The following is a 20,735-nucleotide window of genomic DNA, read 5'->3' on the forward strand; positions in this document are numbered from 1 at the left end:
GGTTCTTAAAAAGAACTCCCTGGTAAACCAACTCCAGGCAACGGACGATATGCCTGTTCCAATGGTAAAAGCTTTCCTTGAATTGGCTGGGAAATGTCCAATATTTGCTTCCAACTGAAGACTGGAGGACTGGATGTTCTCCTTTGCTGAACATGTCAAGTGCAGTTGAAGTGAGCAGCCAGTGACTGTTGTCTCCTAGGGGCTGCCAGATGTCGCAATGGGAAGCCCACACACAGGACCTGAGTGCAAGAGCACGCTCCCCACCTGCGATTCCCAGTAACTGGTATTCAGAAGCAGTAGAGGAGGAACCTAGTAATCATGGCTAAAAGTCACTGATGAGATCAATTTAAAATGTTCACCATTAAAAAAAAAAAATGGTGTAAAAATTCACTGGAGAAGTAGGCAAAGATTCATCATGTCTTGAGCAGCTCTCTACCTTCCATGGTTGCTGTCCAGGACTGGTCCAAGACATTTTGCTGCCCGAGGCAAAGGACAAGATGACACCTCTCCCTGTTCTATACACCACACCAGGAAAGGGAACAGGACTCCATCCTCAAAGCAGGATGCTTTGTTTCCTATCATCGCTTGTCCTGTAACTTCCTGCTGAATTCCTGTTAACTTTTCATACCGCAAATGTGTTGCTGTTTATGTTCTGTTTTGGTTGTGCTATAGCTCAAGTTTTCCCTTGTAGATGGGCGATAATGCAGCAACATTGGGGAAATTTGCAGAACTGATCAAGCTGATTGATATGTCAAATTATTGTGTCAACAACATATCACAAAATATATCCCCACCAAGAACTCTGCTCCAGTCTGGAGGAATCCTAAATCTTTTTAATGTGCTGGGTGGCGGAGGGATGCACGAGAAGGGCTCCATTTTAGGCAGCAAAGTGTTGCTACAATTCTCTGATTCTACATTTCCCAGGATTCTTTGGGTAAGCCAGAGGCTTTAAATGTATGGTGCTGCTGTTGTGACCTAGGGCTACCGTCAATAAAAGTTAATTTAATATAGTGCGTTCACGTGAGAGCAGCCCTTATCCCCCTTCGTCGCCCCTCGCGCCCAGAAACCTCAAGCTTCCCTTCTGCACTATTTGCTCCCGGTGCTGCCACTCCCTGTGCTGCGGGAGTAACGGGCTTACTGCCCCGGGGTAAGAAGCCCGACACAAGCGACTCCGGAGGCGAGCGGCCCGCGCGGTGGCCTCCGGCTAACTCGGCAGAAGGGAAAGGCAAGAGGGTCCCTCCGCCCGCCGGGAGGCCTCGCGCTTCAGGGCCCGGGGGCGTTTGTTCGCCCCCCACCCCGGCGACTCCGGCACCTGAAGCCTGGCGGCAACGTCAGCACCGGCTCGTCCCCTCCCCCTGCCCCCGCCGGCGCATGGCCGGCTGCTCGCCCGCCGCGCTCCTCCCCTTCTGGCTCCGTCCTCGCCCGCGTCGGCGAGGCAAACCCTCGGAGGCCCGCCAGGCACTTCCCCTCCGGGAAAACCAGTCGCGGAGAGGCGGCGGAGGGAGCCGGGAGCGCGGGAGGAGGCGCCTTCAACTCTTGCGGGACGACGCGGACTTTGCGCACCTGAGGAGCCCCAACCCCTTGGAAGAGACTCTGCACGCGCTGCCGGTGGGTATTGTATTTTTCTAGTGTTTTTATGTGTTTTCTTCTTGCCGCGGCTCGACGCTTTCGAAGCAAGCCCACACCCGCCTGCTCACAAGTAAGTCCGTCCCGCTGAGTTCCATGGCATTTACTCGTAGTTAATAAGTATAGGATTGCAGCTTAAGCCGATGGACAGGGCAGTTCTTTCCATGTTTACGCTGGGAAAAAAGTTCATGGAGTTTGTTTCTGAAGAAACGAGCTGCGCTGCTTATTTTTTGTTTTTCCACTTTCCTTCCCTCTGCAATGGGGATGCAAAAGCAGCTGCGTTATCTTTGACATGCATTGCATGGTGATGCTCATTTGAAAGCCCTTTCCCACTCTCTCTTGGCGCTTTGGGTTAAACCACAGAGCCTAGGACTTGCTGATCAGAAGGTTGGAGGTTCGAATCCCCGCAACGGGGTGAGCTCCCTTTGTTCGGTCCCTGCTCCTGCCAACCTAGCAGTTCGAAAGCACGTCAAAGTGCAAGTAGATAAATAGGTACCACTCCAGCAAGAAGGTAAACGGTGTTTCTGTGCGCTGCTCTGGTTTGGCCCGGAAGCTGTACGCCGGCTCCCATGGCCAATAAAGCGAGATGAGTGCCACAACCCCAGATGACCTAATGGTCAGGGGTCTCTTTACCTTTACCTATGTGGACTACAACTCTGATCACCTCCAGCCAGCCTGCTGTCTGGGACTGATGGGAATTGAAATCCAAAACAACTGGAAGGTTGGCACAGATGGACAAATACTGTGGCTTGGTGTGAGGAGGTTTCCTGTGCCCTCCTGCCCTTGTTCTTCATTCTTTTGTCAGGTGCACTCCTTTCTGCTTTGTTCACTAAGGTTGGCACCACCTTGCATATAAACTGCTGTGGGTGATCTCTTCATTTCTCAGTCATCCCCAGGATACATTGCATCCTCTTGAGTGTGTCAGAGAGAGCCCATCCTGTGTTGCATGGCGAGCCCCCGAGCCCCACCCATTTCTTAGATAATGAAACACAAGGACACCAATATTTTGGGTTAATGGGATAAATAAGGCCACAACTTTATTGGTTACAGATGTGAGTGGTATTGGCTTAGGCCAGGGGTCAGCAACCTTTTCCAGCCGTGGGCTGGTCCACCATCCCTCAGACCATGTGGTGGGCTGGACTATATTTTTTTTGGGGGGGGGGTTAAATAAATTCCTATGCCCCACAAATAACCCAAAGATGCATTTTAAATAAAAGCACACATTCTACTCATGTAAAAACACGCTGATTCCCAGACCGCCCGTGGGCTGGATTGAGAAGGCGATTGGGCTGCATCCGGTCAGCAGACCTTAGGTTGCCTACCCCTGGCTTAGGCAATGGAACTGAACCGACTATATCTGACTCCTGCCCATCATGCAGGTAGTCTCATAAGGGTCAACCACCAGTAGGAGTAGCCCTGTTGATGTACATCAACTGTGAGCTCCCCCAGGGTCCCCAATGGGGTCGTGGCATGGCCCTAGCCCTTACCTGGGCTTCGGACAGGATCCACACCCCTGGATCCCTTTAACAGAATACCCTTAAAAAGGAGGGGCAGGTGAAGGCCACAACCTCCCCTCCCATAAACCAGGTTTACCAATGCCTAACTGCCAAACCTTACAAATATGTGACAATTGCTACAAGGCAGGTGAAAACCACATTGCTGGTGCCAGCTTGCCAAGTGGGGAAATTCCTACCTGGCCCCCTCAACAGGCGACTAACTGTTGTCCATAGCAAGCCCAAAATGGCGAACGCATGGAAATAGGGCAGGAGATCTGACACAGGAGGAGAAAAGGAGACTGAGCCCCCAGCCACACAGATGTTTAAATTAGGTAAGCCACGCCCCCCGCCCGTTGGCCATATTGGTCGGCCGTGGGGCGTGACACAGCCAGGACTCCCAATGACATGGGCAGCATCGCTACGCCCCCTGCTGTACACAGGGAGTGTTTGTGGCCAGTCTGCCTCCCTGGGAAGATGAGTGGTTTTTCAGAACCCAGTGTTTGGAAAAGCTACTTCATTTACATTTGTTGTTTGTCCATAATCTGCTAAAACACTAAGGCTGCAATCTTTACCCCATTTACCCAAGAGCAAACCCTACTGAATTCAGTAGGACCTACTTATGAGTAGATACGTTTAGGATTGTGCTGTCGATCAATTAACTTGGGTGCAAGTGTGTAACGGCCCTGTAGGTTTCCCATTGCCAACTAATGCTTGTTGTTTCCAAATTGCTACTTGACAATAGCAGATGGAGGGGGGAAAGAGAGAGACAAGGCTTTTTTCAAGTTTGTGCAGTTGTTTATGTTATAAATGTGCCTGGGACATTCCCAGCAAAAGCATCTGGAATGAATCGAGGTCACCAGCCTTTCTTGCATGAATATGAAAGTGCAGGCACTGGTGGGAGGGGGGAAGTTTTGGGATTTTCCCTTCTGTTGGCACAAGATCCAGCCAAGCAAAAGCTGCTGGGATGGCAGCCAACTGAACCAAAAGTGAAGGAAGAAAGTTTGGCTGCTTCAAAACGGCTCAGAAATTACTGCTGTTTGGTTTGGTCTTCAAGAGACCAGAGCTCAATTTTATCTCTAGCCCTCAACTTGTTGAGCAGCCTTCATTTGATTCCCCCATCTGTAAAATGATGGCTTGTCTCGCTTTACAACAATGGTGAGAATGAGAGTTGGCCCGTGTAGACTAAAGCACTGTTTACATGGACAATAGCTGTCCTGTGCTACAGTTTAGTTTATGAGCACCAAAATGACAATCAGATAGTAGCACAGGACAGCTATTGCCCATGCAGTGCAACTGATGCTGCCAAACATCTGGAATGGCCATTTTGGATTTACTGCCTGTCTGCAGGATACCTTCCAAGGTGGCAGTGCCCATGGCAACAGCTTTGGCAAATACCCACAGCAGCGATTCCCCCCAAACAGCCTGTGGTTCAACTAAGTTTGACTCGGTGTGAAATGGATGGGCATTAAGTTAGGGTCACTAATTTCTTTGGGTCTACTCATGAGTAAGGCTTTGTTGAAGGCCACCCTTGATATTATTATTATTATTGAATTTATAAAGGGAACCCTGACCATTAGGTCCAGTCGTGACCGACTCTGGGGTTGCGCGCTCATCTCGCTCTATAGGCTGAGGGAGCCGGCGTTTGTCCTCAGACAGCTTCCGGGTCATGTAGCCAGCATGACTAAGCCGCTTCTGGCGAACCAGAGCAGCACACGGAAACGCCGTTTACCTTCCCACCAGAGTGGTACCTATTTATCTACTTGCACTTTGACATGCTTTCGAATTGAATTTATATACCACCCTATATCCAGGGGTCTCAGGGTGATTCACAGAATAAAATCAAGATATAAAACCACAAGATAACTAATAAAAATAAAAGCAACAACCCAATAACCCACCCCCACCCCCCAAAAATACATTATAAAAGGGTATGGGATGTAAATCAGATTAACCAAATGCCTGGTTAAAAAGGAACGTTTTTGCTTGGCACCTAAAGGTGTCTGTATATTAGTGGCTGAAGCCAGGGGCAACTGCCTGATTGGTTCTCTTGTCAAGCATCTATCTATCAGTGAACTTTATGTGATTAAATGCTTTTAATAGTGAATTAAAAACAAATTCACACAATTCTGTTTCTTTCTTCCTTTTTCACCCCTCCACCACCATTTAGACAGTCATGTTTGAGCAAGTCTGGTGCCTGTGGTTCATCTCTGCTGTTGGAGCTGTGAGTCTCTCTGCCCAGCAGATCAGCCCGTTTTGCGATGCCACTCACTTTTGCAACTATTCTTCAAGGGCTTTACGTGCAGTTCCTTCTGGGCTAGAAGATGATATTGTGAAGCTGGATTTGACCTCCAACAGTATAGAGCACATCGGGGAAGAGGACCTGAAGTTTGCCATCAATCTGAAAACTCTTTTGCTCCAATCTAATCAAATTCGGACAATTGATGAGAAGGCCTTCCGCTCCCTTGTAAAGCTGGAATACTTGGATTTATCAAAGAACAAACTGTCTCACTTGTCGCCCTCTTGGTTCAGGCCCCTTTCTTCCTTACAGAAGTTGAACCTAATAGGTAACTTCTACCAGATTCTTGGGGAAGCTCCACTGTTTTCTGAATTGCCAAAACTGAGATACCTGTACTTTGGAAATGGCAACTTCTCTGCTTTACAGGCACATGACATGGAAGGAATTTCAACTCTTGAAGAACTGGAAATTGAAGGACACAACCTCAAACAATATGTGGCAGGAACTCTGAAATCAATTAAGTTGATAAATCACATTATGTTGAATATTCCCCCCGATGCCACTTTAGCTGCAATTATATATGATGTTACAGATTCTGTGGTGTGTCTTGAACTGAGAAATATACAAATCCTTGATATTCCGCCCATTCCCTATTCTGATCCAGTGCTTCTTACAGCTGTGCAGAAAGTTATCCTTAGAAATGTTGAACTTTCGGATATGTCTGTCATTCGGATTGCACCCATATTTGCCCGTATGAAACAAATGCAAGAGATAGAGATAGTAGATTGCAGGTTTGAAGGTACTGGGCAGTTTTATGGTCTTCAAGATGCTCCAACTTCCCTGCAAGTGATAACAGTCAGAAATTTGACAATTACCAAGTTTTATTCCTTTTCAGACCTTTCTTCTGTGACGCCTTTTGTAACAAACTTTACCAGACTTACACTTGAAAATGCATTTGTTTATTTAGTGCCCTGTGATCTTGCAAGGCACTTCTATTCCCTCCTGTATCTTGATTTCAGTGGGAATTTGTTGCTAGATCCGTATTTGAAAAAATCATTGTGTGCGGATGCCTGGCCTAGATTACAAACTTTAAATGTCAGTCGGAATTCTTTGAAGCAGATTTCAGTAGTAGCAGAAAGTGTAGCTCTTAGACGGCATCTTATTAACTTGGATATAAGTCAAAATAACTTTGAAGCAATGCCAGCCTCGTGTGTTTGGCCCAGAAGTCTGAAATTTTTAAATATATCTGGCTGTAAATTAAACATGCTCACAAACTGCATTCCTCGAAGTCTCGAAGTACTGGATGTTAGCCATAATAACCTCAAAGACTTCAGACTCAGCCTGCCTGACCTGCAGGAGCTTTACATCAAAGACAACAGATTGACAACCCTACCGGATGCTGCCTCAATTCCTAGTGCTAGAATCATAAATATTAGACGAAACCAAATATTCGACTTCAATGAGCAGCAACTTGTCAAATTTGCAAAAATCGAGAAACTGGATGCACGTTACAACAGTTTCCGCTGCTCGTGTGAATTTGTATCCTTCACGCAGTCGCAACAAGGACCATCTAATGTCTTTGTTGCGTGGCCAGAAAACTACATCTGTGACTCTCCAGAGCATGTAAGAGGGAAGCAAGTGGGAGCTGTTCAGTTTCGGCCCTCTGACTGCCACCTGACTTTGATGGTCTCCTTAATCTGCATCCTGATGCTGTTGGTCGTTGTGGCGGCGGCTGTTCTTTGCCACAAGCTTCATGCCATCTGGTATATGCAAATGACCTGGGCGTGGCTTCAAGCGAAACGCAAGCCCCAGAGAAACCACAAGAAAGAAACCTGCTATGATGCCTTTGTTTCCTACAGCGAGCAGGACTCTGAATGGGTGGAAGACGTCATGGTGCAGGAGCTAGAGCAAGCTAATCCCCCATTTAAACTCTGCCTCCATAAAAGGGATTTTACGCCTGGCAAGTGGATTGTGGACAACATTATCGACTCCATTGAGAAGAGTTCTAAAACTCTGTTCGTGCTGTCGGAGCACTTTGTACAAAGCGAGTGGTGCAAGTACGAACTCGATTTCTCTCACTTCCGGCTTTTTGATGAGAACAACGATGCAGCAATTCTGATCCTTCTGGAGCCCATTCCAGAGAAGACCATCCCCAAAAGGTTTTGTAAGCTCAGGAAACTAATGAATACAAAAACCTACCTTGAATGGCCAAGGGATGAAGTTCAACAGCAAATATTTTGGTTTAATTTGAAAACGGCAATAAAATCCTAGCAGAGACTGTAGGGTACGAAGGGATGGGAGAATCTGTGGTTTCCTGTTTCTCTCAGCTTCTCATTTTACCAGCCTTAAGCTTTCCACATTTTTACATCAGTTTGCACTTTACCAAAAAAAAAAAAAAAAAAAAAATCCTTATGAGAATTCAGCTAATTTTTCCTTCATATGCACATTTCTGCAAAACCGTTTTGTGCGTTGTATATGCATTTTTATGTGCCCATGACCTCGGCGCATGCATTATTTGCAATACTTGGTTGAAAAACTGCATTGCGAAATTCAGAGAGTTTTGAAGACTGGCTGCATTTCTGTACAGTTTCAGAAAGTGCAGATTATATGAGTTTGCCTTTAAATGTGAACTGGATCAAATTTCTTCCTTCTCCCTGATGTATGTGATCCTTTCAGTCTGAGCTGTGTGCTTCACTCTTTTGTGAAGCATGTAATAGGGTAGGCAGTTGGTAGCTGGGATGAGCAGATTAAAAAAAAGAGTATAGCACACTTTCACCTGTAATAGTCTGCCTGTAAGATGGAATTCTCTCTTCTTCATAACTACTAAAGGTGCAGGAGTCCTAGTCCCTTAATTTTTTAAACCAGGCCACCTTACTGGCAGTCCAGACCCAGCCTAATCCTCAGGATTCCAGCACCTGACCCCCAAGACGACAGCTGAATCCTAAGGCATACACCCTTTATGCAACTTTGCCTCCACACTGCTGCCAAAAAAATTAGCAAAGTGTAATGCCTCTGCATGGGACGCGGGTGGCGCTGTGAGTTAAACCACAGCGCCACTTGCCAATCAGAAGGTCGGCGGTTCAAATACCCACGATGGGGTGAGCTCTCGTTGCTCGGTCCCAGCTCCTGCCAACCTAGCAGTTCGAAAGCACGTCAAAGTGCAAGTCAATAAATAGGTACCGCTCCGGTGGGAAGGTAAACAGCATTTCCATGCGCTGCTCTGGTTCTCCAGAAGTGGCTTAGTCATGCTGGCCACATGACCCGGAAGCTGTCTGCAGACAAACGCCAGCTCCTTCGGCCAGTAAAGTGAGATGAGCGCCGCAACCCCAGAGTCGGCCATGACTGGACCTAATGGTCAGGGGTCCCTTTACCTTTACTTTTAATGCCTCTCCAGGTTGGACAGCAGCAGTTGCTCCTTTGGAGTGTTCCCTTTTGTGCCTCAGCTGCTCATATTTGCATGTAAGGCAGGACACCAGCCAATGGGAGCAAACTGCACAAGCTCCTAAGGCAGGCATAGGCAAACTCTGCCCTCCAGATGTTTTGGGACTACAACTCCCATCATCCCTGACCACTGGTCCTGTTAGCTAGGGATGATGGGAGTTGTAGTCCCAAAACATCTGGAGGGCCAAGTTTGCCTATGCCTGTCCTAAGGCAAGGACAGTGAACCTGCGACCCACCAGATGGTGGTGGTTTATAGCTCTCACCACCCTTGCCTGAAGATGCATAGTGAAGAGGGACTGCCCCGCTCAGTGCTCTCAGTGCTTTGAGCTGTGCAAGAGCACATTTGTACAGGTTGCTATTTATACCCTGGAAGGGCAGGAAGCACTTGCTGCGTGGTCAGAATGCTCTTTCAAGCTTGCTGTATGCTGCTTCGCACATTGACTGATGCCATTATAGTTTCCTGTGTACCTGGTGTCTTTGCTGGCAAAGTCCTGCATTTTGTAACGTCGTAATAAAACATTCTTAACACATTGTGGCTATATGGCCATGAATCATTCAACTGCACAGATACCCACAGAAGCTGATTCACAACCCAGTTAAATGAAAGTCCTTGGATTGATGCTAATTTAGCTCCACTGAAGAGTGATGGGTAAGGCTTATGACATGTTTATTGATGAAGGCTGCAATCCTTTGCACACTTTTTTTTTTTTTGTAAAGTATGTATGTCTCCATGTAGTCTTGGGGGAACTTGAGACCTATTTATGTCGGTGGGAGTTGTGCATATAGCATATGTGGCCATTGTGATTTTTACTATGAATCCTTTCGATCATGCTCCTTGTAGGAAAGAAAGTGAGAGAGATCCAGCCAAAGTTTATAATTATTCCCATTCATAAGAACATAACAGCTTGCTGGATCAGGCCAAAGATATATCTAGTCCCTCTTGTACTTTCAACAGCCAACCAGATGCCTATAGGAAGTTGGTCAGGAGGAGTCGAACCCAAGAGCCCTCTCCCCTCCTGCAGTTTCTAGCTACTGTTGTTCAGAAGCACACAGCATCAAACCATGGAGGAAGAGTGTTGCAGCCATAATGAATGCTCACTCCTCCAATTGTGGGCACCCTTTGTGGGACCGCGTGCAGCACCCCAAGTCATGTGGGACTTACCAGCTGGCTGTGCTGGCCCACCTCCCTGATGTCGCAGTCGTTGGGGGTTCCTGCCAAACCCCAGTTCAAATAATCCAGTCAGCGGCATTGGTGGAGGTGGGGCCAGCCGAGCGGACCAGTGAGTGAGCAGGCTTCACTCAGGTCCGCTGGAGGTGAATATAAGGGGGTGGAGCCAACGGCAAAGCATGGCTTGCAGTCATTATCTCCATGAATGTGTTTAATCTTTTTAAAGTCATCCAAGTTGGTGGCAATCACTGCCTCCTTCAATTCAAGGGGAGGCATTTAAGAGACGCTAAGTTTATGAAGGCCCTCCCTTCTCAGGTCCAATTGGCGTCGCCTCTTCTGGTTTTCTGGTGCCAGCTAAAAATGCATTCGTTTGCCTAGGTCATTGGTTGATTTGTTCATTGGCAGAGAGAGGGAAGGCTGTGCTTCTGGATCAATGTAATTGCAGGGGGTGGTGGTGGTGGTGTAACCTCTTGTTGGTTTGTATAATATGCTTGATTACAGTTCTTAAATTGTACGATGCACTGGGGTTATTTTGTGATAATTTAATATATATTTTAATGACTATTATTTTAAGGAAGAGCAGGGGCTAGATATCCTTTAAAATAAATAAAAACACAACATATCTCTCCCATTGAACTCCATGAGGCTTATAAATGGTGAACCTTGGATTGTACATAATGCTGGCAACATAAGCCCCAGGGTTCCACCTGGCTTTTGGTCTCATTCATAGGTACAGTGGTACCTCGGGTTACAGATGCTTCAAGTTACAGACGCTTCAGGTTACAGACTCCGCTAACCCAGAAATAGTACCTCGGGTTAAGAACTTTGTTTCAAGATGAAAACAGAAATCGTGCGGTGGTAGCAGGAGGCCCCATTAGCTAAAGTGGTGCTTCAGGTTAAGAACAGTTTCAGGTTAAGAACGGACCTCCAGAACGAATTAAGTTCTTAACCCAAGGTACCACTGTACAGTGGACCCGCAACTTACTCTCACTTCACATATGTGATCACAACCTTATGCAGGTGGGAGGGAATAAATAAATAAATGGGGAGCAGGGGTAACTTGTTGTTCCCCTCTCTCCATATATCTCCCCGCCCCCCTGCCCATGAATCCAGCGGGTTCTCCTTGCTTACCAAGCTCTGGGAAGGAGATGTGAGGGCTTTGGCACACGCCAAGAACTCCTTTCGCCTTTTCTGGAAGCATCCCAGAGGCTGACAAGGAAAGCGCTGTCTTGCTTACTGGGCTCTGGGAAGGTGGCAGGAGGACTCTGCTAGTTCACCTTTGCACAAGGACCCCAGAACCAGACTCTTGTGTAAGTGGCGGACCAACTGTATATGTCAATAGTTTTATGTTTTGTATGTAAAGTCTAAACTGCTTCAGAAGGCATCAATAGCAAGGGTAAGGTAAAGGACCCTTGGACGGTTAAGTCCAGTCAAAGGCGACTATGGGGTTGTGGTGCTCATCTTGCTTTCAGGCTAAAGGAGCCGGCATTAGTCCACAGACAGCTTTCCGGGTCATGTGGCCAGCATGACTAAACTTCTTCTGGAGCAATGGAACACCATGACGGAAGCCAGAGTGCACGGAAACACCGTTTACCTTCCTGCCACAGCGGTACCTATTTATCTACTTGCACTGGTGTGCTTTCGAACTGCTAGGTTGGCAGGAGCTGGGACCGAGCAACAGGAGCTAACCCCATTGCACACAGGGATTCAAACTGCCAACCTTCTGATCGGCAAGCCCAAGTGGCTCAGTGGTTAGACCACAGTGCCACCCACGTCCCTAGTGAGGGTACATAAAGGCAAAGAGTGGAGGCTGTGCAGCAAGATCTTTTAAGGCATTGGCTCTGGTGGGAGGGAAACTATATGGGCCAGCTAATCATAAGATAATTTCAAAGCAGAATTGCATTTCCAACATGCCATTGTCTATTACAAGCCATTAAATGTCACTCATTTTGAAAAAGAGTGAAGTGTCAGTTTTGGTCATGGTTGCCCACTTTGTGCTTTCTGTCTGACCTTTTTCTTGTAAAAGAAGAAGGGAAGGTGCAGTATTTTTGTGAACAAGTGATGACATCCCCAAAACCAGCCTGCACAGTTTTATGATAAAAGTGATGCTCACATCTACATGATGTAACCATTGTAAGAGGAAAGCAGAAATCAATTTGTAAACAAATGAGCTGCTTAAGTGGCCTCTCTGTTTTTGAAGCCGTGGCTTAATTTAGCATTTCCGTTGCAATTGCAAATCTGTGCAAAAAGTAGAAACGCATCGCAAACTGTTTATTGCAGCAGCTATCACAGTTCTCCTGCATATCAGTACTTCAAGGGGGGGGGGCGCTAACCTTTGGCTCCCCAGATGGTGTCAGACTCGCAACTCCCAACTCCCATCAGCCTCAGCCAGGATAGCCAGTGGTCAGGAATGATGGGAGTTCTAGTTCAGCAACATCTGGAGGGCCACAGATTAGCTGCTTATTAAAGAAAAGCTTTAATAAAAAGTATTTTTTAAAAACATCCCCTAGACGGCAAACAGTAATAATTATGGCAATTATGCAGAGAGGTCAACACCATAGGAAATGAGGCAACAACTGTGACTGGTGTAAACATTTGGTGAAATTGTATCCTAATATATTGGACTCCTGGGGCCAAAATGATTGGTTGGCAAGGCTCCACAGAAAACAATGGCGCTGACTGTAAATTTAGCTTTAAAGAGTCTTGTAAAGCTGGAGTCCCAACACCGACATAAGTCCCTAGTGAATCAGCCATGAAAACACACACACACACACACGGAGTAACTTTCTAAGGATTGTAAAAGTGTAAGCAGAATTTTCTTATGTGGTTTCAGTGTTAATTTGCTGTGAGTAATGTTGACAAGAATAGAATCGTAGAGTTGGAAAGAGCCTTCAAGATCATCCAGTCCAGTCTCCACACAACATTCCTGAGAGGCAGCCATCTTGGCTCTGTTTAGAAACTTGTTTGTTTAGGTCTCCACTTTTGTTCACTTGTGTGTTTATTATGAATTGGTTTCTCACCTGCTCTTCACCATAAGGGACCCAAAGCAGGCTTGTGTCAAGTTCTTCCCTAACTCTTAACTCAGGTGTCAAAAACCAGGATGCATTAGCCTATGATAGACTGAAGGTGTCAGAGGCACCTCTATTGGGAGGAAATTCCACAACGTGTGGCCTTATTCATAGAAGCCAACTCCTGGGGGCTGAGGTCCCTTTGTGTCCCCCCCCCAATAATTGAGGTCCCCCCCAAAAATTGACATACATTGCCGTTCAAATGGTGTTGCATGTGCCATGTCTTGTGATCGATTACGCGGGACAGGGCTTACCTTCCCCCCAATTTATATTCAAGTTGACACCCCTGCCCTTATTTATGTTCCATCTTAAGCACCAAGAGAAAAGGGACACGGGTGGCACTGTGGTCTACACCACAGAGCCTAGGGCTTGCCGATCAGAAGGTCAGCGGTTTGAATCCCCGTGACGGGGTGAGCTCCTGTTGTTCGGTCCCTGCTCCTGCCAACCTAGGAGTTTGAAAGCACATCAAAGTGCAAGTAGATAAATAGGTACCACTCTGGCAGGAAGGTAAACGGCGTTTCCGTGTGCTGCTCTGGTTTGCCAGAAGCGGCTTAGTCATGCTGGCCACATGACCCAGAAGCTGTCTGTGGACAAACGCCGGCTCCCTCGGCCTGTAGAGTGAGGTGAGCGAGCAGCCCCAGAGTTGGTCACGACTGGACCTAATGGTCAGGGGCCCTTTACCTAAGCACCAAGAGAGAGCCATGATAGATCAAGGATCTAGCTAGTCCAGTATCCTGTTTCCAAGGTTGCCAGTCAGATGCTGCCAGGCTCACAAAGCAGGGCATGAGAGCAGCAGCCCTTTCTCATCATTTGCTCCCCAGAAACTGATATGCAAGAACACAGTGCAAGACCTGGTCTCCATTTATTTCTCTTCTCTTTAAGCCAGGGGTGAAGAACCTCTGGCCTGTGAGTCTCATCAAGTCTGCCAGTCCTGCCCATTTGGCATGCAAAGGCATTTTGGACAAGCAACACCCACTTCCCCATCACGTCTAAATCGGTTTGCTGCAAGTTGCAGGTCATGTGCATATTGAAAAAGAGCCATAAGTTAAAAGCAACGTTAGATCTATCGGCTAAATAATACAGAGGGCCTGATTGCTTACTGTAGCTTAAGAGCTGTGGTTTTGTTTACATCTGGTGCAAAAAACAACTCACCAAGCACAGATTTGGAACCAAGCAGTTCTCAGTGCAGCCTAGCAGAAAGCAGGATGTCTGTAAATAGGCATAAGGTAAGCTAAGCTTGTATTTTTGTTTTTTGCTGATGGGAATTATGCTGCACTTTCTTTGCTGAGGTAGGATGTGAAAAGACATTGCATAGAGACCAGTGATGTTAGGCGGTGTCTTTAAAAAGCAGAACCAAAAAAACAGCCTTTGGTGGTTAACGTTTGGAGAAGCTCAGATTCTGAAAGATAGCTGTGTATTGGTTCACACATTGCTTTTGAATTGGGTAAAGGTAAAGGGACCCCTGACCATTAGGTCCAGTCGTGGCTGACTCTGGGGTTGCAGCGCTCGTCTCGCTTTATAGGCTGAGGGAGCCAGCGTACAGCTTCCGGGTCATGTGGCCAGCATGACTAAGCCACTTCTGGCAAACCAGAACAGCGCACGGAAATGCCATTTACCTTCCCGCGGAGCGGTACCTATTTATCTACTTGTACTTTGACGTGCTTTCGAACTGCTAGGTTGGCAGGAGCAGGGACCGAGCAACAGGAGCTCACCCCGTTGTGGGGATTCGAACAACCGACCTTCTGATTGGCAAGTCCTAGGCTCTGTGGTTTAACCCACAGCGCCACCCGTGTCCCATTTTTGAATTGGGTACATTCGCATTAAAATATAAGCCAAACAGATGTTGCCCTCATCCATACTTTAAGCTAAACTAGCAAGGCATGCTCCTGTTGAGTGCGATCAGTGGTTTGAAATATACCTGAGCAGCTGCAGTATGTAAAATGGTAGGTTGCATACTGCTTAGGACCAGCCTAGGGGTGAGGTGGAGGACCCTGTAAATGTGTGCTCATAGAATCATAGAGTTGCAAAGGACCTTAACCTACTGGAGGATCTGCAGGCACCTAAAGATTTGGAGCTGATTCCATCCTGACAAGGTCCAATTGGAAAACTAACATCCAAACTATGTATGTGACTGCAACATACAAGTAAAGTGCATGCCCCCCCCCCCACAATAATTCTGGGAACTGTAGTTTGTTGTGGGTGCAGGGAATTGTAGCTCTGTGAGGGGTCAACTGCAGTTCCCAGGATTCTGTGCGGGAAGTTGTGTGCTTTACATGTGCGGTGCGTGAAGATTATCATTTGGCATATCTGGGTTTTTGTTTTTAAATAGCAATCCCAAATAGGGGGATGGATGCAGTGGATCAAGATTGCAATGGGCACCTGCTGGCAAGAGAACTTTTCCTTCCAAACTGAATAGCAGCTTTTGGGAGGACGGTTTTCACTGAGACTACAGCACCTGGGGGGGGGGGTTAGAATAACCCTCCCCTTCCCATATGTGACGCAGTCCTCATCCCTATGGGGTTCCCCTATGGTTACTGTTTAAGTAACAACAACAAAATATTGTCTAGTTGGCCCCAACATTAGGGGAACAAAATCAAGAATGTTATTCGCCAGGGACCAAAAGATGCGGTCTGTCTTTGGTAAATATCTGGGAGTGCATTGGTGTTTTGTTTTTAAATCACAGTACTTCTGTGGAGCACTACAAGTTTCATACCAAACATATATAAACCTTGCCCATTAAATCAGGCCTAGATCATCTATAGGCATGCATTCGCAAAACAGAGAGCAAACTTCTATCATGGTTTTGACTTTCACCCGTGAGGCAGTGTGTCAGCATGCTGTGCAATAAATTAGCATTTTTAGGGAATATAAATTTTCTTAGGGTTCAGATTTGTTACTATAATCTGCCTATATATTGTATATTACAATTGCTATTCTCCTTACTTGCTTTAGCTATGTGGCTTTTCCCACCAGAAAGTAGGAATTCAGCTCTTAGAGTGTCCCCTGCTGGATAATTTGCAGAACACATGCCCAGGGATTCCGAGCTTGAAACTTAAATGGAAAAACAATATTGCATATGACCCATACATTTTGCTTAACAGTTTGCATGGGGTGAAGCCTTTGCAGATGATGCAGGGTCGGGGGTCAGTCCCGAAGTCACAGTCCAGCGGAGTCCTCAAAGCAACCAATCAGTGGTCCATCAAGGAAGAAAGATGAACAGATGTAGAGTCTCTGCCTTGCTGCCCTTTTTCTTGATTGATGCATCTGGGTTTGCTCCAGCCAAGCAGCTCTCCACTTGACGAGGCATGTGGTCCTCACCTGCCCTGAGCTCAATCCAGCTGAGTGACCACAAACCTCCTCCCAGACCTAACAAGCCCCATGATCTCCACCTGGTCCACTAACGAGCTGGGCTGTGTTTCCTTGCCTGCCTCAAACTCCTAGAACACACCTCCTGCTGTTCCTGCCACCTCAGAGCCCGCAGCGTCTGCAGACATGGGACTACCTCTGGTTTGGATGAAGTGCCCCCTTCCCCTGATGTCCTGTGAGTACCTCCTAAGCCCCCAACCTCCCCTTCCCCATCTTCAGCCTGTCCTGATGTGTACCAATCAGAGCTATCCACCTCGCTGGGATCCTCTTCCCCTATCTTGGTTGGCTGCCAGTTTATGGCAGCCAGCAGGCCTAGTATCTGAAGCCAGGTCCCTGTAGAACATGCCCAGTTTGTGTACATGACCAAGCCATGAATTGTGAAAGATGTGTGTATATATTTGAATATGCCCTTATGTGTTGCCTGGCTTTAATTGGGCAGGGCAAGTGGTCACAGCTGGATTCAAGACACCATCATGGTGTGTGGCAGTGGCTGTACCAGTTTTCAATCTTTCTTTGTGGTGCAAGGAGCTTTTCTGAGAGGGGCAGAGGGAGGCAAGCAAGGTGGACATAGACACTGGCCAAGACCCTTCCTTGTGTCCCTCACTCGTGGCTAGAGTATAGTTCTCCAAATCTGTCCTTAGACCAAACGATGCTCTAGGAAATGAGTCTCTTTGATTCTTCCTCCATTTTTTTTAAACTGAATTTTTTTTTATTAGGCTAACTGGGAATACAAGTAACTCACAACTTAGGTGCATTCAGTTTTATGTGCTTGGCAATTTTTTATTTTATTTTATTTATTTAAAGGGGTGGAAATGGGGCAGGTGGGGCAGGAAAAAAAGAGACTTTAGCAATCCCACCCAAAACTGAACATGATGGAATTTGCTGCCAAGGAATTTGCTGCCAAGGAGTGTGGTGGAGTCTCCTACTTTGGAGGTCTTTAAGCAGAGGCTTGACAACCATATGTCAGGAGTGCTCTGATGGTGTTTCCTGCTTGGCAGGGGGTTGGACTCGATGGCCCTTGTGGTCTCTTCCAACTCTATGATTCTATGATTCTATGATTCTATTCTATGTGTTCGGGCTCTATGCGATTTTGGCTTTACTTGCTATCCACGCATTGTAGCCCCTGCGCCAGCTGAGAGTTTTATTTTGAATTTGTAATTAATTATATGAATGATTTATCTCTGTCATAGTGTAAATTTGCATGTACCGATCTGATTGGTTAAATTTGCACATGTTTGAATGGACATTGGAGTTAGACATTTCCCTCCCATGAACAGTTAAAAATTTGTTGTAGCTGTATAAAACTGGCCCTATATGCCCCAACTGGAATTGAACTATCAAAAATGGAAGAATGGCTACATACATACCATAGGTTTACAGCTCTCGACTTCCCACCAAAGAAGCCTAAGAACCGTAGTTTGTTAAGCGTACTGGGAATTATAGTTCTGCGGTGGGTAAACTACAATTCCCAGGATTCTTGTCATGTGCTTTAAATATGGTGTGTGTATGCAGCCAGTTACCTGTAGCTGGAGAGAGGGGGTGAAGCCCAGCACCAGTTATTGTCCCAAAGGACCCATGGAAATTCGTGGTTAATCTGAATATGATTCAGTTGGCTCAGTTTTTAAAATGTCAAATTAGTTAATAGCATCATTTACAACTGTTGCTTGTCTTGCTCAAGCTAATAAGAGAAGCGAGATGGCCGCTCTCCCAAACTGTGTTATCTATATGCAGTGTATAGCCACAGGAAACAGTTTCCCCCATTTTTATGTGTGTGTCATCTTCGTGACTTCAAAGAGCCAGGAGAAGCTGATGACTTCTGCTTTAGTGTGTTTAGCAGTCCATTTACCTTCCATCCCTCATTGTTCCCTTTCACAACCTAATAAGGGGAAAATGGCGGTGTAAATAAATAACAAAAAGAGAGGTTCCACAATAGGGCCTGTTGTGGTTGTAATGCTCCCTTGAAAGGAAGCTGTCTGGGGTGTGAATGGGCAGCTCCTGGCAGGCAGGAGCAAGGGAATTAAATGACTTGGCATTGGACAGTGGCAGCCAGCAGGGTGCATGTGGCCTAGTGAAGGGACAAATGATGGTTAATCTGGCCCCTTGAAGATCTAATTGAGAGGACATTGTTTAACTCTTTACCCGTAACTAAACTGAAACTTGAAAAGCCTTCGGACACATCTGGCTGCTACCCCACTTCAAAAGCTTAATAGCTAAATAGTGGATCTAAGCCTTGGACAGAAAGCCAAGATTTGACGAAGTGAACACAATGCACTTTACCCTCTTATGCAGATTAACCGTCTTGCAAGGCTATTATGTGCTGGAACTTCGGTGCTGCGTTTTGATATCGGCCGGTATTTTGTAAGATCAGCATCGCTGCAGGGTAATTGAGTTGTGTGGCCTAATGCTAATTGCCCACTTCTGGATTCTTCGCTAGATTTGGCGATGGGAGAGAAAGCGTCCTCATGCAGGGCTTCGCAGACTTTATTAAGGGTTCCGCCGGTTGTCCTTTGGCCTTGCTTAGAACCTGTTTTGTCTGTGACACCCTGTGACCTGGAAATCACCCGTCGATTTAACGCTTTGTGTAGCTTTGTTTCTGGGTGCTCACTTCTGACAGGGTGGCGACCTAATCACCAGCTTCCCATGACCTAGTCACCGTATGAGATTCACTGGCTTGGAATCTCATTTCTTGGAAGCTGTACCCAAATAATGGGATATGCATGTGGCGGGGTACGCTCTGTGAAAAGAGTATCTACCTATTGGGCAAGGATTATTTCTACTCGGAAGTTCTACCGGAAAGCCTATGGTTCTTAAATCTTTAGTGCAATATTTTTAACCATTTTACATATTTATATATTTAAACATCTTTGGAGACCTTTTAAATAATGGCTTAAACAAAGCCCATACCTTATGAAATGAGGTTAAGTAGTGTGTGTTGCAATTAACCTTACTCCAAAACAAAAAAGGACCCAAAGGCAGTGTTTCATAGGTTCACAGCAAAGCAGGGCATATTAATTTAGGCTTAAAGGGAAGGTGGCTGTCCACTGTCTAACCTGTATTTAAAGTCAAGTGAAAAACTTTTGTTGCCATCCAAACCACAGCTCTAACTGTGCTGGAAACCAATATTCTTTTTAAAGTGCCATTGAATGAAAAGAACAGTGTATAATCAATAGAATAAAGTGTATCATTATTGAACAAGGGACAGTCTCTTCAAAAGCTTGTTATATCCCTTTTTGGGGGGAAGAAATTAAAACAGGGTTGAGAAAACCTTTGGCCCTGGACTCTAGCTCCTATCAGCCCCAGTCAGCATTGCCTGGGATAGCTCAGTTGGTAGAGCACGAGACTCTTAATCTCAGGGTCTTGGGTTTGAGCCCCACGTTGGGCAAAAGACTCCTGCATTGCAGGGGGGTGGACTAGATGACTGCCAAGGTCCCTTACAACTTTACAATTCGGTGATCTCTAGGAATGGCCAGGGATAACAAGAGTTGTGCTCCAACATTTGGAGGGCCATATAGGATTATTGAACTGTGGGTATTTTGTTCTATTAGCATTCTGTAATGGCAAGGCATGATTGTTGCGCACACTGATAGCTGCTATATGCAATGTTTCTCTGTGCTGAGCTGTGAAACCCAACCAAAAAGCTGAAGCTGTGTATGTACGCAGACCCCTGACATCATTTATTCTCTGTTGAGGGTACAACCCAATCTACCCTTTCATTTCAGCCCTGGGTCTTCATCACAAAATAACTTTGGGGCACTTATTTATTCCCATTGGATTGAGCCAACATTTTGTAGTATGTGTGTGATGTTGAAAGGGCTTGATAAGAGCTTGGCATATGTACATGACGTTGATGAGAAACTCATCCATGTGTACTTTACCAAACAAGAGCTGTTCCAAGTTTCTGAAGATGTTTACATGGAGAGTGCAAAAAGACTGTGCCTACATGACTCATGCATAATCTCTTGTCGGCTCTTTCCTGCGGTCCTGAAGATCGTTCAGAGTTTTGGCTGTCCTAGGTTGAATAGAGCTAGAAGTCAAAAAGAACTTCAGCAGTAAAGAAATGGCCAGGGAAACATTCAATGTATGTTTGAGGAAAGTGCATGGAGTAGCTCAAACCGAACAATTTCATCTGCATCTTTTAAAGGCATTCTATCCTGGACACCTACAAATGCTACTTCAGTAAGAGAATCCGGTGAAGTTTAATTTACACGGTTACCACATTACCCACCTTAATGTATTTGGGGACCATGCTGTGGTCACATCTAAACGGGATGGATATATTACATCTAAGGATACAAACGTGTATAATATGGCAGGCTTTCATGGGCCAATGTTGG

At 46.2% G+C, this 20,735-nt stretch overlaps 1 protein-coding gene and 1 long non-coding RNA gene across 2 annotated transcripts in view; both read left to right on the forward strand.

Moving 5' to 3' along the window:
* Positions 1-918: 918 nt before the first annotated feature.
* On the forward strand, positions 919-9,329 carry TLR2 (toll like receptor 2). Its single transcript, XM_083519977.1, has 2 exons — positions 919-1,608; positions 5,290-9,329. The coding sequence occupies exons 1-2, from the start codon at positions 1,372-1,374 to the stop codon at positions 7,627-7,629; spliced, it is 2,577 nt and encodes an 858-aa protein (XP_083376103.1). The 5' UTR covers positions 919-1,371; the 3' UTR covers positions 7,630-9,329.
* Positions 9,330-14,040: 4,711 nt separating this feature from the next.
* The window catches only part of LOC310714668, an 80,832-nt gene continuing 74,137 nt past the window's right edge, over positions 14,041-20,735 (forward strand). Inside the window, exons 1-2 of the long non-coding RNA XR_014529946.1 lie at positions 14,041-14,261; positions 16,137-16,576. This is a non-coding gene — a long non-coding RNA (uncharacterized lncRNA). The remainder of the gene's footprint in view (positions 14,262-16,136; positions 16,577-20,735) is intronic.

Source organism: Podarcis liolepis, assembly GCF_965112155.1.
Source record: "Podarcis liolepis genome assembly, chromosome: 9".
Taxonomy (NCBI): domain Eukaryota; kingdom Metazoa; phylum Chordata; class Lepidosauria; order Squamata; family Lacertidae; genus Podarcis; species Podarcis liolepis.

Excerpts from the sequence above, each read along its gene's own strand:
- TLR2 (XM_083519977.1), top strand. The coding sequence starts at position 1,372 with ATGGCCGGCTGCTCGCCCGCCGCGCTCCTCCCCTTCTGGCTCCGTCCT. Across the intron at positions 1,609-5,289 it reads AGACTCTGCACGCGCTGCCG|ACAGTCATGTTTGAGCAAGT; the intron begins GTGGGTATTGTA and ends ACCACCATTTAG.